This window comes from Halichoerus grypus, chromosome 6 (assembly GCF_964656455.1).
Source record: "Halichoerus grypus chromosome 6, mHalGry1.hap1.1, whole genome shotgun sequence".
NCBI lineage: Eukaryota > Metazoa > Chordata > Mammalia > Carnivora > Phocidae > Halichoerus > Halichoerus grypus.
The window spans coordinates 31655899-31673894 of NC_135717.1; the positions used below are offsets into that span (position 1 = coordinate 31655899).

General features: G+C 57.9%; 1 protein-coding gene across 1 annotated transcript in view; it reads left to right on the forward strand.

Moving 5' to 3' along the window:
• Window positions 1-17996, forward strand: part of LOC118528540 (uncharacterized) — a 148496-nt gene that overhangs the window by 98491 nt on the left and 32009 nt on the right. Inside the window, exons 43-54 of the mRNA XM_078074038.1 lie at window positions 294-501; window positions 3056-3222; window positions 4403-4515; window positions 4853-4934; window positions 8163-8300; window positions 9869-10031; window positions 12054-12181; window positions 12745-12885; window positions 14433-14546; window positions 14646-14774; window positions 15440-15601; window positions 17716-17880. Coding sequence (XP_077930164.1) covers window positions 294-501; window positions 3056-3222; window positions 4403-4515; window positions 4853-4934; window positions 8163-8300; window positions 9869-10031; window positions 12054-12181; window positions 12745-12885; window positions 14433-14546; window positions 14646-14774; window positions 15440-15601; window positions 17716-17880 — 1710 coding nt within the window. The remainder of the gene's footprint in view (window positions 1-293; window positions 502-3055; window positions 3223-4402; window positions 4516-4852; window positions 4935-8162; window positions 8301-9868; window positions 10032-12053; window positions 12182-12744; window positions 12886-14432; window positions 14547-14645; window positions 14775-15439; window positions 15602-17715; window positions 17881-17996) is intronic.

Genomic DNA, 17996 nt, shown 5'->3' on the forward strand with positions numbered 1-17996 from the left:
TGTGGTATAATACATAGAAGAATTACCATTTTAAGTATTTTAAAGTGTTTAAAGTTCCAAGGCGCTTAGTCCATTCACAACGGTGTGCCACCCTTCTCTCATTCCAGAACTTTCTCCCCACCCCAGATGGAAACCCCATAGCTATAGGCAGCCACTCTGGGGCCAGCACGCCCCACCCAGCAACACAGCGCATGTAACCTTGTTCTTCCTTAAACTGGCTCCTGCAACGGGGTCTCGGCTCCCCCCCGCCCCCCCCACCGCAGCACTGTGGGTCTGTCCGCGTGTCATTCCAGGCCTCTGTGGACGTTCCCAGCAGCGGCTCCAGCTTTGAGCATTCTGGACGCATCTCGGCAGGGCCCACCTCCCTGAACTACTCCGTGAGCTGTTACCGCCGTGCTGGGCACCTGCAGCTCGCTGCCTGGAGTGAGCACAACAGCGTGAGCCTGTTACAGGCCGGGCTCCCGGGCAAGGCCCGCCTGAGTGCCAAGCTGCAGACACATGGTAAGGCGCCCAGCGCACGGCCCCCGGACCGGAGGGCTAGCTCCCTCCACCCTGGAGCCTGCTCACCAGTCTCGGAACATCCTTGCCCTTGAAGGTCTGATTCCCGGGGCAGCCTGTATTCCTTGCCTAGGCTTGCCGAAGATGTATAATCTCTAACAGTCCTGGAGGCCGGGTGTCTGCAGGGCCATGCTCCTGCCGAAGACTCTATGGGGAGAATCCTTCCTTGCCTCTTCCAGCTCCCAGAGGCCCCAGCTGATCCTCGGCTTGTGGCCGCATCCCTCTGATCTCTGCCTCTGTGTCTGTCCCTCTTCTCTTCTTATAAGGTCCCCAGTCATTGGATTAGGGCCCTCCCTACTTCAGCAAGGCCGCATCTCAACCTGATCTCTGCAGGGACCCCATTTCCGAATAAGGTCACATTCATAGGAACTAGCGGTTATGGCTTCAGCATAATTTTTAGGGATAAACAGTTTAACCTCTAATGGAGCGGGAAGGTAATGAGAGCCAGAGTTGATGGAGGGCTTACTGCATACCAGGCAAGCTCTCCATACACAGGAGCTCAGTGAATCTGCTCAGCCATCCATTCACACCAAGGGAAGGTCAAAGCCTGTAGTGGGGCCTCTGAGCCCTCAGGATCCTGGGATCCACACCCTCAGTTCTCTGACCCCATCTTCTAGCCCCTGCTCATTTCACTCCTTGCTAGTCTTCAAACACATCAGGCTGGCTCCTGCCTCAGGACCTTTGCACATGCTGTTCCCCTGTACATCTGCTTGCCTCAATCCCTCGCCGCCTTCAGATATTTTTCAAACGTCATCTTCTCAGTGAGGCCTTCCCCTCCCACCCTATTTATTGGTACCCCCACACCCCTCGGGCTCCCCCCATCCCTGTTCCTGGCTTGGTCGCTCTAACACATAATGTGACTTTACTTACTCGGTACCTCCATTTCTCATCACCTGTCTTCTGCCCACCCCACACTAGAATGTACACTCCACAAGGACAGGGATGATTTTTGCCTGTTTGCAGAGTGGAGTATAGTAGGTATTCAATTAAACATCTGTTGAATGAATTCATGAATCTATGAGGTAGGGGTTAGTAACTGTCCCCATCCTGCAGGGGAGGAATGGAAGCTCAGAGAGGTTGAGTCACTTGTCCCAGGCCACAGAGCCATTGAACAATGAGATCAGGACCTGAATCCAGGCAGTATGACTCCAGAGTCACCCTCTGACCCTTGTGTAGAATGCAGAGATCAGGACCTCTGGGGGAATCCCAGGGTCATCTCCTGGCCTCAAACTTTTCCATCCTTGGCCTTCAGCCCCCTGAGGGCTGAGTGGGAACCTGGATCAGCCAGGGGGACTGACTTCACAGACTGCTCTGAGGAAGGGCTTACTGGGGACATGATGGGTAAATGATGCGTGGGTAAAGGATGACCCAGTTCCTGGCCCTGAGAGGTCCGGTGTGGTCACCTGCAGCCAGGGAGATGTCTCACTTCCACACTGCTGCCCACGGTTGGCTGTCCCAACCCCTTGGGGGGCATTTTCTTAGTGTCCCTTTCCAACATTCTTGGTGTCCCTGACAGTCTGAAACATCCCCAAGCATGAAGACTGGGGGGCCCCTTCAATGTGTGTCCCCTCCTCCTCGGGCCCCACGCACAGCAGGTGTATGTGGTTGAACACTGCTCAGGGAAGGAAGGAGAACATTTCCTGGGATGTGTATGCCCGATGGGTAGGTGTTCGCAGATGTGTTATCTCTATTCACCTTGGCAACGTCACTCAAGGTGGGCAGGCTGTGCCCTCTTTATTGATGAGGAAATCGAGGCTTAGACCACCACCCGCCCCGATGGGCCCAGATGGCAGGTGATGGTGCTGGGCCGGGTGAAACAGTCCGGAGCTGTGAGCTGTACCCCTCCTCCCACCCCACCCCCCAGGGAACCTGGCCTCTGACACAAGCTAGGCTTCACCTCTTTACCCTGGAGAACTGTTTCCTACTGTAGCAAGGGGGATTTAAGTCCAAAAATAAGAACAAAGCTCCTAGAATCACCTTTCCTGGAGGGTTTTTACCTGTCCGCCACATGGAGGTGTGGCCGGCTGGGCGGCAGGGCCCTGGAGGTTCCCCGGTGGGCGGCATGGGTAGTGAACCTCCAGCCTGGGCCAGGTGGGCTGCAGGTCAGTATCATTTGATATTGTTCAGATGTTTGATAAACCTGGAGAGAAGTATTCATTCATCCGTTTCCTCACTCCCTGCGGTGTGTCCGGAGCTGTGCCAAGTGCTGGGAACAGAGCAGGGAACAGACTAAAGGCCCTGCCCTCACGGGGCTGACTGTCCCCAGGGAGGGAGAAGGAAGGGTCGGGAGGTACTTGAGGTGGGCACTCAGAGGTGTCACCTCAACAGCAACCCTGGGAAGAGGAGTGGCCAGGCCAGGAGCATCGAGGGGGACCCCGCCGCCTGACCATTGAAGCCCCAGGGGCTCAGAGAAGGGAACGCCTTGCCTGGCGTTGATCCCACATGCACAGGGAGGTGAACCGAGTCCCCAGCAGCCTCTGCCCTTCTCTGCCCCTAGAGACCCAGACCCGGGCCAGCGTGGCCCTCCACGGAGGGGATGGTGGCGTCAGCGTGGACGTGGCAGGCCTGGTGTCCTGGCCGACGAACGGCTCCCTGGAGCTGGTGGTGAACGCCAGCCACACGGCCCCTGCTCTCCAGAGGCTGGGCCTGCCCTTGACCAGCCAGGTGAGGAGTGGGTGGGCCCCCCAGGCCAGGCTGGACTCCCCGCTCATTCCGTTCACTCCATCCAGTTCCCCAGCATGCTGGGGACCTACTATGTGCATGACGGACAGATGCTCTTGCGCTGTGTCTCTCGGGCACTTCACAGTTTGTAGAGGCTGTTGGTGATGCTAACAGCTGTCCGCAGCGTCTGCCGAGCCATCTCTGTAGTCCCGGCCGCGGGCTGTGGGCACGGCCCGGGTTCCAGCTCCCTGCCCTGCGTGCTCGCCGCCCTCCTGCTCTTCCACTCGGGCCAAAGCCCAGCCTTTGTTGGTGGAGCCCCTGCTCCGTGCTCAGTGCCGACCTGGGGGCTTTCTGTGCCCTGATTCAGTTCCTCCTCCTAACACCCCGCGACGGGCAGGCGGCCTAGCTCTTACGAATCCCAGCTCTGGACGCCAGATCCCAGCTCTGACTCGTGTGTCTGTGGGGCCTCGGGCAGATTCCTTAGCCTCTCTGCGCCCTCAGTCTGCTCACGAAATGGGGCTGATAACTGTCCCGATAACACGGGGTTTGGGAGGATGGAGAGCGTTCACACTGTGAACACACTCGGGGTGGTGCCTGGTGGAGCAGATGCTTTTTCACTGTCTGTGGGTCACACGCGAGCGTGCGTGTCACCGGCCCAAGGTCACATAGCAAGGAGGCAGCAAAAGGGACTCAGGCTGGTACCCGGGCCCTTTCCCACGATGCCCTCCCACCTCCGAGAAGGGCAATCTGCTGTGGCCCCCTGAATGGGGCCAGGCCCTGGTCACTGTCACTTGGTGCAAGGTCGCCTAGTCAGGACACCTTCTGGAAGCTTCATTCACAACCTCTTGTTTCGGGTTACCAGCACTGCCCTGCCCACACTCCACTCTGCCGTGAGGAGAGGCCATTCCCAGAGGCCCAGTCACCCCTCATGCAGCGAGTCCTTGTCACTGTCCCCACGACCCAGCAGGCCCATTTCCCGCTCTCCCTGACCTCCTCTAAACCCCCTTTTCCTAGCCTCGGTCCGGTGGTGGGGAGATGTGGGGGAGCTCATTCTTTGCTGATGTCTGGGGTGCGGGTCTGGTGGGGTGCAATCCGGGCTGCCGGGGGGGAGCTGCAGAGTGAGGCCTGGGAGGGTCCCCGGGCCCCTTCACTCCCCACACCTCACAGCCTGCTCCTTCCTCAGCTCGTGTTCCAGAAGCTGTGGGCAGAGGAACAGATGTGCTCTTCCCTACGGCTCACCTGTGATTCTCAAGCCAGCCTGGTCCTCGACATGCGTGGCCAGAGCCAGGCGCTCCGGTGAGGGGTTCTCTGTAGCTCTGGGGGCCCCCTCCCCCCGAGAAGAGAGGGGTGGGTGAGGGAGACATCAGCAGAGCCCCTGCTGTGCACTGACCTCCAACCCCCAGCACCCCCCCCCCCAGACCCCCCTACAGCCCCACTGCACAGATGTGGGAAGGAAGGTGCAGGGAAACAAAGTAACTCGCCCAAGGTCACACGGCTAGTGAAGTAACCTTGACCTTTGGGGGCAGGACCTGGACGAGCAGTTCTTGGTCTGGCAAACGAAATGTATCCTAGGCCTCAAATACAAATTAATAAATGGTACAACCCAGGCCTCAGGCCCTCTCTCTCCTTCCAGCAAAGAGCTGCAGGTCTCCGGCCAGCACCGCCTCCCCATCCTCCTGGGCCGCTGCCCCAGCAGAGCCTCAGCCTCAGCCAAGGTAACTGTGCCCGGCCGCCCCTGAGCCCTAACTGGTTCCAGATGCCCTGCCCGAGGCAGGCGGGGGCCATGCGGGCCGGGCCCCGCCGGGGAGCGCTCACACATCCCCATCTGTGCGCAGGCCCCGCTGGGCTGCCCTCGGAAACCCCTGGCTCCGGCTTTCTCAAACATCCCCAGGCTTACATTCCTGGGCCAGGCCCGCAGCCCCCAGCTGGGCCCACAAGACCCCAGGGAGCAGGGGAGGCCGGCCCGCCCCGTGCCTGGCGCCTGGCGCCGCCTCACCCCGCCTGGCATGCTCCCAGCAGCCGGATCACATGGCACAGCCCTTTGAGCTGAACCAGCGCCGCCTCCCAGGTGCCCCAGCTTCTGCCCACGGCCCAGGGTCTCTGCATGTCTTCCTGCCCTTGTCCGCGAATCCTCTCCCCGCCTGCAACCCCCAGGACAGCCCCCGGTCATGCATCTGGCCTGCATGTAGCATTTGGGGGTCCTGGGTGGGGGGTAGATGGCAGGCCCAGGCTGGCGCTGCCCCCCTTCCTCCGTTACCATGACCTGTTTCCCTGTCTGCCCCTCTTACCCAAATCAGGAATGCCCAGCACCCGGCCCAGGGCCCAGCACATAGTAGGTGCTCAGTGAAAGATGTTGACTAGTGAATGAGTGACTGATTGTTCCATTTGCCAACTAGTTGCTTGGTTATCCCACTAGCCACACAGTTTTGTTAACTGCCTTCCCTGCCCAGGCCTGGACTGCCTTTGTTCACAGAGCACCTACTGTGCGCCAGGCCCTGCCCTAGCACGTTCCCACACCATTCCAGTGTTCCCAAGCTTTGCTGCCGACTGCATATTCAGGGACCTCTTCGTTTCCCCCCAATCTTTATTTTGAATAGTTTCCAACCTATAGAAAAGTTATTTGAGGACAGTGAACATTCCCCAGTTGTTAATAGCCTACCACAACTTTCTCCCCGTACTTACTTGTCATATATATTTCTATATTCACGCATGTGCACGGGTACATTTTCTTTATCATTAAGAGATGATATGGACGGGTTTCTGGACACATACCTCTTTACTCCAAAATACTTCAGCGAGGGGCGCCTGGGTGGCTCAGTTGGTTAAGCGACTGCCTTCGGCTCAGGTCATGATCCTGGAGTCCCAGGATCGAGCCCCCACATCGGGCTCCCTGCTCGGCGGGGAGTCTGCTTCTCCCTCTGACCATCCCCCCTCTCATGTTCTCTCTCTCATTCTCTCTCTCTCTCTCAGATAAATAAGTGAAATCTTAAAAAAAAAAAAATACTTCAGCAAGTGGTTCTGATGACAAGGCTATTTTCTTATACAACGCAGCATAATTTCAAAATTCAGGAAATTTAACATGATGTAGTCATACTGTTATTTAATATATGGTCCATAATAAAATTTCCCAGTTGCCCCAATAATGTTCTTTCAAGCTGAATTTTTTGTTTGTTTTCAGTTTGTTTTAAACCCAGGACACACTCCAGGATCACCCAGAGTACTTAGTTGCCCTATATCTTAAGTGACTTAATCTAGAACAGAGGTCTGCGAACTTGTACTATAAAGAGCCAGATGGTAAATATTTTAGCCTTGAAACCCAAGATGATCTCTGTTGTAACTGCTCAGTGTTGCCACTGTAACAAAAAAGCAGCCGTAGCCAGTGTGTAACTAAATGGGCATGGCTGTGTTACAATAAAACTTGATTTACAAAAGCAAGTGGTGGGCCGAATTTGGGCTAAAGCAGACCCTTGATTTAGAAATTCTTCTCCCACACTGTACCTGTTTTCCCCCCAATATTTCATTATTAAACTTTTTAGACCCTGGAAAATTAAAACAATTTTATAGTGAACATCCACATACCCAGTGCCTCGGTTTTCTCACTCTTATTCCACTCCACTTGCTTTATCAGATAGCTCTCCATCCATCTGTATTTTTGACGCATTTCAAAGTAAGTTGCAGATGTTGATATGCTTTCCCCTAAGCATCTCATTGTCTTTAACCACCTTTTTAAAAAAAGATTTATTTATTTATTTGAGAGAGAGAGAGAGAGTGTGTGTGTGTGTGTGCGCACGCGTCCGCGTGCAGGGAGAAGGGGCAGAGGGAGAGGGAGAATCTCAAGCAGACTTCACGCTGAGCACAGAGCCTGATATGGGGCTTGATCTCACAACTCTGAGATCACGAACCTGAGATCATGACCTGAGCCAAAATCAAGAGTCAGACACTTAACCGACTGTGCTACCCAGGTGTCCCCATCCTTAATCACCTTTAAGAAGAAGTCATATATTGACAATTTTGAAATGTCCAGGCAATTATTTTGCAAAAATCCTCCATTTGGATTTGTCAGACTCTTTGTTCAAGATTCAGGTTGAATGTTTTGACTGAGGTCAAACTAATCTACGGAGCTCTTTAAAAATATCAGTTTCAGGGGCGCCTGGGGGCTCAGTCGTTAAGCGTCTGCTTTCGGCTCAGGTCGTGATCCCAGGGTCCTGGGATCGAGCCCCACATCGGGCTCCCTGTTCCGCGGGAAGCCTGCTTCTCCCTCTCCTACTCCCCCTGCTTGTGTTCCCTCCCTCGCTATGTCTCTCTCTGTCAAATAAATAAATAAAATCTTAAAAAAAAAAAAATCAGTTTCTCCATCCTGTTCCCAGAGGTTCTGTTTTTACAAGCTGTAGTAGATAGGGACCCAGAATCTTTATGTGTAGCTAGTGTCCTAAGTGATTCTGTCACATAGCCAGTCTGGAAGATAGCACATTATTTCATACAATTTTCACATCAACACATTAATAAAGTGTCATCATCCCAATTTATCAGGTTGGAAAGCAGAGACTTAGGTGGTTAAGGAGCTAGCCAGAGGTCATCCACCCCATGTGACAGAGAGCCAAATGGGCATCTGTTTGATGGCCCAACCTGTGCTTTGTTCCTTGCACTAGACTGCCCCCTGCTGTCCACTATGGTAATGCAACTGGAATTCTTGCCTGATGGCCCCAGGCCATTAGCTGTCTTCAAGTCAGTGTGACAGCATGAAGGACAGGGGGAAGTGGCTGTCATGGGCACCCCTGACGGCCTAAATCGAGGCTCAGGACCCTTGTTTCACCAGATTTCAAACCGTCCAGGAAGCCTGTGGGTGTCTGGGGCCAGAGCCTACAGCCTGGAGCCAGGATCTATTGGAATATTCCATCAGAGACCAAGGAGAAAATCTCTCACCTGCTTTTCTTCTGACCCAGCTACAGTACTCGGAGCATGAGGCCGAGAGCATGATTTTCTTGGCGGTGGAGGAGCATCATTTCCACGTGGGCACCAGGCTGGTGACTGCGAAGGCCAAGGTCACCAACATCATCAGGCTGGAACAGACCTTCCCCCAGGTGCGTGGAGGGTGGCCAGGGCGGGCTGTGGGTGGGGGTGGGGGTGCGGCAGTTCCAGGAGAAAAGAGGGATTTGTGAGGGGCTGTGAAGTGGGTGAAGTGCGCTGGAATGGATTCTCAGCTGCTCTCAGTGTCCCTCCCTCCCTCCTCCCCCCACATTATTTGTTCAGCCCCTACTAGGGCCCGGGGCAGGCACCACTCAAGAAGCTGAGGATATTGCCTGGGACAGGACTGGTGGGTCCTTCCTCTCATCTGGTGGGGAGAAAATCACACAGATAAATAAGAGAACATTCTTAGATGGATACATTCTAGAGAGAAAAGAAAATGGGGTCATAGGAGTGGGTGTGTGGTTGGGGAGCTCTTTAGGTGGCCAGGAAGGCCTCACAAAAAAGGTGACATCTGAGCTAGCTGCGGATGACAGGCAAGTGTTGGCCATTTGAAAATCTGGTGAAAGGGCATTGCAGGCTGAGGGAACAACATGTGCAAAGGGCCTGGGGCAGGAACGAGTTGGCCTGTTTGAGGCATGGCCGCTGGGCTAGAGCAGAGCGGGTAAGTAGGAGATCATGGGGGTCTGATCATAGGGCAGGACAAGCCACAGGGAGGAGTTTGGATTTCGTTCTCTGAAATTGGAAGCCTTTTGAGGATGCGATCCAAATGATGATTTCGGATCCCTCCAGCTGCTATATGGGGAGCGACCTACAGGGGGCAGCAGAAATACCAGTGAGGAAGACCCTGGGCTTAGCAGGGTAAGAAACAGTGGTGTCTTGCGTCCAGGTGGGGCAGTAAGACATTCAAGAGTAAACTCCCCCCTCCTCCCAGCAAGTCCCCCTGCAGGGCCCTTGAGCCACCCTCCAATGGGGGCACCCACCTAACGGGGAGAGTCTCCTTCTCTGAGCCTTTGCACAGGCCATTCCTTCTGCCTAGAATGCCCTTCCTTGTGTTGTCCACCAACTTCTTTCTCTGTGTTCCTTTGCCTCTTGAGTATCTTTCATGCTACATTTGTCCCCTTGTCCCATCATTTTTTGTCTCTGTGATGTCTCCCCATCCGCCGGGAGCCCCTGAAGAGCCACGACCAGTCTTGGTTATCTCTGTATCCCATCGCTCAGCCCTGGGTCTGGATCCTAATGTCTGCTCAGCACATGTTTGAGAAACCCTACTCCCGACCACAGCAGCTCCCACGAAGCACTGCCCACAGGTTAGCCCTGGGCAGACACACCCTCGCATTATCTCAGAGATTAGCGCTGTTCTTCTCATCCGCTCGCATAGACTTATAGACGGGGGAAACTGAGCTCAGAGAAGTTAGGAAACCGGCCCAAGGCCACACAGCTTGGAAGCGGAGCTGAGGGGTGGTGATCTTTTCACAGGGCCATACCTGTGCCCCACACCCCTCCCTCACATTGGGGAGCCTTTGGCTTTATGACTTCCCGATGGATCTGACAGCCCAGTAAACCATTTATGCCCCACAGATGTTCCCTGTCTTTCTTCTTCTGAAAGTGCCTCTTCTTTCCTACCCCAAGCAGGAGTGAGGGCCGGGTTCCCCAGTGACCCAGAGCTGTCTTTCTCTTCCAGTTCAGCGTCCTTCCTAGGGAGCTGGTCCTGCAGACCTTGTACGAGAGAGCCCGTGGGACCCACACCCTGCACCAGACAGTTTTGTGGGATGACCAGGAGGCAGTCCTCAACGGGAGCCTCTCCAGGCCCTTCCGCAGGCCCGCTGGGAACCTCAGCCTCCAGGGTGAGTGTCCGAGAGGTCACTGGTGGGGGCGGCCTGTGGGCTCAGTGAACCATCTTTGAACAACTGCTTATCCCAGGTGCTGTTCCAGGCCCTGGGGATCCATCCGGAAGTAAGATGGCCCCAGGTCCCTGCCCTCAGGGGGAGGGGCAGTGAGCAGGGATGTGAACATGGAGAAAATCACATCAGAGTGTTTCTGAGAGTGGGAAGGATTCGACTGAGGGGTTCGGGGCTCCTTTAGGTGGGGTAGGGGACGAAGGCATGTCTGAGGAGGTAACATCCACACTGAGCCCTGAATGATGAGAAAGAACTGGCTGTGGCGGGGATCTGAGGAGGGGCATTGCAGGCAAAAAGAAAAGCAGGTGCAAAGGCCCTGAGGTGGGACAAGGCTGGGATGGTAGAACCACAGCAGCGAAGCCACTGTGGCCGGAGTGCCCTGAAGGGGGGGTGAGGAGAGGAGACAGGCGGGAGGGCTGAGGGACCCGGGTCATGCAGGGTCCCGGTCCCCCAGCCGGGAGTTAGGGCTATCCTGAGTGTGAGAAGACAGGAAGTGTGCTAGATGGGGCAACCCCAAGCTGCCCAGGGGGTTTCAGAGCGGAGGCTGATGGTCGGCAGGGGCAGTGAGTGCTGTCCCCTAGCAGCCCCACGGATGGCACCCATGTCCCCTGAGGCCATCCAGGAAACAGGTGGCCCTGGGAGGGGCTGTGCCATCACAAGGACTGTCAGTTTCTGTATGGCGAGTCCCCTTTACACAGAGCAGAGCCTGTCCTGCTGTCTGCCACGTGGGAGACACAGTGCAGACCCCCCCCCCCCCGGGAGCACAGCTTGCTGGGTGGTCGGATGGCGTCCCCTGTACAAGGCAGAGGAGACGTGTGGCCCCTCAGCACACCAGGGCAGCGAGCCTGTGCATGCACGGGGTTCGTGGGGGGTGCTGAGCAGCCCGAGGACCCCGCTCTGTGGTTAAGGAGCGTGGGAGTTGGGGGGTCAGAGGGTGGAAGGAATGAGGGTTACGGCGCTGAGGGTGAGGCGCACGGAAGTGGGTCAGTGTTCCCTGGACCGATGACCCCGTGGCACCTCGAGACGCAGCTGGTGTCACCGTCTCTGGGCGCAGCTCCCAGGAACCTGCGTAGGGACAAGTGGGACCCCTTCCAGAGAGTTCCGAGGTCACCAAGGTGGCCCCTGTCTACTGGGGAGTCTCAGCTGGACTCCTGCCCAGGGGTCCGGGAAGACAGGACCAACTGGTGGCCTCAGGAGCTGGGGTTAGGCGAAGCACGAGGTCAGGGCAGCTGGACTCCACGTAGGGGACAAGGGAGGGGACCCTGGAGGCACGGAGACTGTCCGCTGTGAGGCCTCAGCTGTGGGGATGGCCACCTGTGTCACAGTCCGGGACAGAGGGAGAGCGGAGGGCAGCTGAGTGTGGCCCGGGTGGGTGAGGGGCAGTCACCGGGGCACCAGGCACCCGCAGCGTGAGGGAGGTCACAGCGGTACGAGACGTTGGCTGGGAGGTGGAGGGGGCAGCTCTTGCTGTGTGACGAATGTCCGGGAACTCGGGCTGGCGGGCATGTGCTGCTGATGTCGGCTGGGCTGTCTGGCTCGTTCCGGGGCCCGCAGGCGGCCAGCCTGGCTTCACTCCCTCGGTGGCTGGGCGGGGGTCCCCAGAGGGCGAGCGGGCGCGGAGGCCTCTTCAGGCCTGCGCTGGGATCCGGTGGCCTCACCCTCACCACATTCTCTTAGCAAGTCCCAGGCCAGCCCAGGTTCAGGGGCCACGGGGACGGATTCCGCCTCGACGCAGGAGGTGCGGAGTCTCCTTGAGGAGGTGGGGAGTGGAGACTTGGGGCTCTCACGGGGACAGCACGGGGACCGCGCTGAGTGGTGTGGTGGCCGAGTGAGGGCGGAGCTCCTGAATTTTGTGCAGATGACCCGAGCGCGGGGCCACCTGCCCGAGCCGGCGGCTGTGTCCGCTGAGATCCCCCTGAGCCCTCGTGCTCCCCTCACGTGCCCGCCCCTCCCTGTGCCCCCACCCAGCAGAGCTCAGCCACCCGCTGTCCCTGTCCCTGTCCCCACCGCCGCGCGGCAGCCTCCGCCTGTCCTGCGAGCACTCACCACGGGAACACCGGGACGACCTGGTCGTGGGCTGGGATGGCAAGGACCAGGTAGGTGTCAGGGCCGGAAGGAGACCCCGGGAACTCCACCGACCCTGGAGCCTGGGCGGGACAGTCGGGGCCCAGGCCTGCCCGAGCCTGAGGAGCCTCACCAGGGCCGGCCCGGCGGGTCCCCGTCCCCAGGAGCCGGTAGGGGGCAGAATCGGGTCCCGGCAGCACCTGAGCCACAACAGGAATGCCTCTGGCTGACACCTGCTGAGGGCACCTCAGCCCCGCTTTCACATGATGAAATCGAAGCCCAGAGAGGTACAGCGACTTGCCCGGAGTCACAGAGCTTAGTGGAAAGCAGGGCTGGTGTTCTAACCTATGAAGGCCTCCAGCCCCTCTGTCCTCAGTCCTGTCTCTGTCATACACTGTCCCTGTCTGCTCTCCTCCAAGCCTCAACATTGCCCTCTGCAGAATGGGCTGCGTCTCTCCAAGGCCCCCCCCACAGTGGGGCTGTGTGCTCAGAGCCCGCTGCCCTCACGCCCTTGCCCTGGAAGGCGTCTGTGCAGGGTGGGGAGGGGGCTGCCCCTGTGGGCAAGGCCTCCGGCTCAGCCTGTCCCGCTCCCCAGGTGGTGGTCTCGTCCTCTCTGCAGCTGGGGAAGGGCAGGCTGGCCACCCGCCTGGCCCTGGCTCACCCCTTCAACCTCTCCTGGTGGCACGTGGAGGCCAGCGGCCTGGCTGAGGGCAGGGGTGGCCAGCAGAGCGGGCAGGTGAGTGGGGAGCATCCGAGGTGCCCGCGCTGGGGGCGTCTGGGGGTTGGGGAGCTGCATGGCTGAGCCCACAGCCCACGACCTGGGTACCGCGTGCAGGGGAAGAAGGGTCTGCTCGTCTCCCGTCGGGAAGGACTCTAACAGAGTCACAGATTCCTGAAGTTTGTACCCCGAAGGGTCCTTCATTTGTTCATTCTTTCATCGATACCTTATTAAGCACCTACTGCACGTCAGGCCGTGTTCGAAGCACACCGGCCTGCATCTAAAGAGCTCGCACTTTGGCAGGGCGAGAGCTTACGCGCATGTCCGACTCCTCATTTATACACTGGTCCGCTGAGTCGGGAGCTGCAGAGGGTCCACACAGGGCAGCTGGGCTCCTCAACCAGCCGGGTGGCCTCGGGTCGCTCCTGGACCCTCCCTGAGCCTCGGCGTTCTCAGCTGTGAAATGGAAGCCAGAAGGCCAGTGTGTGTCAAGAGTAGACCATCTGTGCCAGGCCAGACAGAGAGCCTGGCTAAAATTCAAGCCAACGAATGAAGAAAAAATGGAGAGCTGTGATAACCCCTGTGAAGAAAGCGGGGAGGAGGCGGAGACAGAGGCTAATCAGATGCGGTGGTCAGGGAGGGCCTCCTGGGGGAAGTGGCTTATGCCCTGAGGACCTCCGGATGAGAGGGAGCCAGCTCGTGACAAGCTGGAGGAATAGCATTCCGGGGTGGGGGTGGGAGGGCAGGAAGAGCGCGTGCAAAGGCCCTGAGGTAGGAACAGGCTGGCGAGCTTCAGGAAGAGCCAGAGGCGGTTAGGCTGGAACAGAGTAAGTGGTGGGGCAGGCACCGGGGAGAGGAGATCAGCTGAGGGCCCCTGCCTTCGTCGGCTCGGGCTGCCGTCACAGAACACTGCGGCTGTGTGGCTAGGTGCTCTTTGCTTAAAACAGAAACACGTATTCCTCCCCTTTCTAGAGGCTAGAAGTCCGAGATGAAGGCGCCGGCCTGTCCGGTTCTGGTGAGCGCCCTCTTGCTGGCTCGCAGTCTCCTGCGTCCTCACCTGCCGGGGAGAGAGCTCTCTGGGGTCTCTTCTCATAGGGGCGCTAATCGCATCTTGAGGCCCACCCCATGACCTCATCGACACCTAGTCCCTTCCCGTCAGCCCTGCCTCCTAATACCATCCCTGGGGATGAGGGCTTCCACAGCACAACAGGGGCATGGGGCGCACGGTTCAGTCCCCAGCAGCCCCAGAGGCCCAGAGTGAGCGGCACGGATTTCCTTCTGGCTTTGGAGACAGCAAGGCTTGGGTATTGGGAATGAGGCATCTTCCATCTAAATACTTCCGGTCTCCTGGGCTGGGCATGGCTCTGAGCACCTGCAGATGCGAGCAGGAGGGAGGACAGGGTCTCCAGCTCCCCTCCTTCGTCCCCTACAGTGGGGGGCTCCATCCTCCCCACTCTACCTTTCCCACCCCTCCCACTCCCTTCTCCATCCCCTGCACGCACACAGATGGAGAGCATCAGCCTCTCCTCTGGCCCTCCCCTCCACCACCCTCCATCTCCTTGCAGGTCCAGTTGGCCTGGGACAGAGGGCAACCCGTGACCTTGCACCTCACCTGGACCAACAGGTCCTCGGAGTTCAATACCATCTGGGATGGCTGCCTGGCCGCCTCCCCGGGGCAGGTATGCGCTGGCGGGACTGCCAAGCCAAGCACGGGGCTCTCCCTAACTCTGGGCCCCTGTGCTGGCTCCCCCAAGTCCCATATTCCATCTTCTTGTCAGCTCCAGGAAATTTGGGGCCTGAGTGCCCTCCGGGCCTGTGGGGCCGTAACACAGACCCCGGCCGTGTTCAGCGAGCAGCTCGATCTGTCCTGGGACCGGCGCCGGGTGCAGCAGAACCTGACATATGAGGTGAGGCCTAGAAAGCCGGGTCCCAGGCAGGTCACCTGTACAAAGTTTCTGGCTCTGAGGCCATGGGGTCTTGTGCCAACGCTAGCTGTGCTGGATGATGGTGAGCAACTCACTTCGCCACTGTGAGCCTTGGTGTTCTCATCTGTGAAATGGGTTCCCTGACTGGGGTATAGTGACAGCTCTGCGGGGATGAGGGAAGCAAGGCGCCCAGCATGAGGTGAGCACTTGGAGCCAGACGAGGGAAGGAGCTGGTGACACCAGAGGGCTTTTGGGGGCAGAGGGAGATCAGGTTCCTGGAGGCGTCAGGTTGGAGTCTTCCCGGCATCACTGCCCACCTGGGGCTGCGGCTGGGGCTGAGCACTGTTCTGCAGAGCCTGGGACAGGGACCGGACCACGGAGAAATGGGGAGAAATGGCCCTGAAAGCCAACCTTGTTCCTCCTGGGGTCTCGCACCCTGGGCTCTGGGACCCTTTAAACTCAGGCCCCCGGTGCTCCCCGCAAACATCCGCCCAGCGTATAAATCACTGCTGTGGCCGACTGGAGCTCTCATGATGGGACTTCCAGCACCTGACCCTCTCTCGTGAGGTCTCCCGTCTGCAGCTGGCCTTGGCCCCTCTCCCCTCTCATGGGATGAGCCCCTGCCTCACGGTGCCCTCTCCTGCCAGAGGCATTGGCCATCGCAGGCGGACAGGATCCACGCCGAGGCCAAGCTGCAGCACATCTTCACCGGCTCCTGCACCACTCAGAGCTTCCAGGGGGAGGTGCGGACCGACTATACCCACCGGCTGCACCATTCCCTGCACCTGGGGCTCTGCGACCTGCCCAGGGTGAGTCTGTCCCGGGGAGGGGGCCCGGGCACCCATGGACGGAGGGTGAGGAGAGAGGACAGCATCCACAGAGCGCAGGGGTGTGTGCGAGGGAGCTGGGTGCCCACATCACCGCTCTGCCATCTGCCGGTGGGGTGATCCCAGGCAGGGCGGGTCGACCCTCTCAAAGTCCAGGGTTCCATCTGAGGAACAGAAGAGGCAGTAGGCTTCAGCACGTAGGGTGACTGTGAGATATGAGATGCAACACAGGAAGAGAGCTTTACACGTAAATGAAAGGTGCTCAGCTGCATCGTTGTTGGAGGTGAGGTGTTGGGACCCCTTTCCCAAAACATTCTTCCTGGGTTTGTTAGCTGGTTGATTGGTCCTTCCTCCTACCTACCAACTCTCCCATCCATCCACCCACCTACTCCCCACCCTTCTGTCCATCCATCCCCCCATCCATCCATCCATACACCCACCCAGCCACCTACTCACCACCTTCCCATCTATCCACCCACCCATCCACCTACTCACCCACTTTCCCATCCATCCACCCATGTACTCCCCACCCTTCTGTCCATCCATCCCCCCAACCATCCATCCATAAACCCACCCATCCACCTACTCACCCACCTTCCCATCCATTCACCCACCTATCCACCTACTCACCCACTTTCCCATCCATCCAGCCACCTACTCACCCACCCTCCCATCCATCCATCCATCCATCCACCCACCCACCTACTCCCCACCTTCCTGTCAGTCCATCTGTCCATCTACCCAGCCACCCACCTACTCACCTACCCATCTACCTACTCACCCACCCTCCTATCCATCCATCCATCCATTTCCCCAACTATCCATCTATCCCAGGGTCAGAGATTTTCTGTAAAGGGTCAGATAGCAAATATTTTAGCTTTTCTTTTTTTTTTTTTTAAGACTTTATTTATTTATTTGACACAGAGAGAGAGAGTGCGCACAAGCTGGGGGAGTGGCAGGCAGAGGGAGAGGGAGAAGCAGGCTTCCCGCTTGAGCAGGGAGCCCGATGCGGGGCTCGATCCCATGCCCCGGGGATCATGACCTGAGCCGAAGGCAGACGCTTAACGACTGAGCCACCCAGGTGCCCCATATTTTAGCTTTTCAAGCCATATGATCTCTGTTACCATCACTCAACTGTGCTGTCATAGGTTATATGTAAACTCATGGGTGTGGCCATCTTCCGATGCATATTTATTAACAAGAACAAGCAGTGAGCCAAATTTGGCTCTTGAGCCAGGTTGCCAACCCTATTCATCCATTCGTTCAGGAAGCATTTGTGGGTTTTACTTAATGCAGGGCCCTCTCCTAGGTGCAGGGACAAAGAAGGTGAAGGGGACAGACTGGGTGCCCCACCCCTTGGAGCTCACATTCCAGTGGGTGGAAAAAGTTAAACAAGATGCATGATACGGGGGCACCTGGGTGGCTCAGTTGGTTAAGCGTCTGCCTTCGGCTCAGGTCATGATCCCAGGGTCCTGGGATCGAGCCCTGCATCAGGTTCCTGGCTCAGTGAGGAGCCTGCTTCTCCCTCTCCCTCTGCCTCTCTCCCTGCTCATGCTTTCTCTCTCTCTCTCTATCTCTGTGTCTCAAATGAATAAATAAAATCTTAAAAAAAAAAAAAAAGATGCATGATATGTACTGAGGCATGATGAATGCTGTGAAGGAATGACGCAGGGAGAGGGGACAGGGGATTGCAGGGGGCCCCACTGACAAATGCGAGCTCTGCACAGGGAACAGCCAGTGCAAAGGCCCTGTGGCAGAGCATGCTGAGGGTATTGGAGGAACAGAGGGCAGCCTTTAGAGAGCAAGGAGGTGAGGCTAAGAAGATTATGCTGACTCGTGGGCCATGTCAGGCAACCAGCTTTTCTTAGTACAACGGGGAGGCGGAGAGTTTTGAGCAAGGGGATCATGTCCGATTTGCATTTTTCACCGTCAGTCTGGCTCCCGAGTGGAGGAGGGACCATGGGCTGAACTAGAAGGGAGACCCAACAGGCTCTTGCGACAGCCCCGGGGGTCTGGACCAGGCCCGGGCATGGTGGGGAGAGGAAGTTGCAGCCCCTGTGCCTCCCTGACCGCTGACACCCACCCTCTCGTTCCAGGCTCTCTCAGTCTCTGGGGAGCACACCCTGGGCCACAATGGGCTCCTGCTGGATTCCCGCTGCCAGATGGGCCTCGCCCCGGACCCAGACCATGGCCTGCACCTCAGCCTGACCCTCCGCAACCACAGCAAGCCTCGGGCACCAGACTTCTCCGGGGAGCTGGAGGTGGGTGGCCAGGTCGGGGCTGCCTGCACCCCCCCCACACACCCCCAGGAGGATGCCCTTCCTCCAGCTCTGGCCTGCGAGGCCACCACCGCCTGGATGGCCCTGCCACCTGGTGG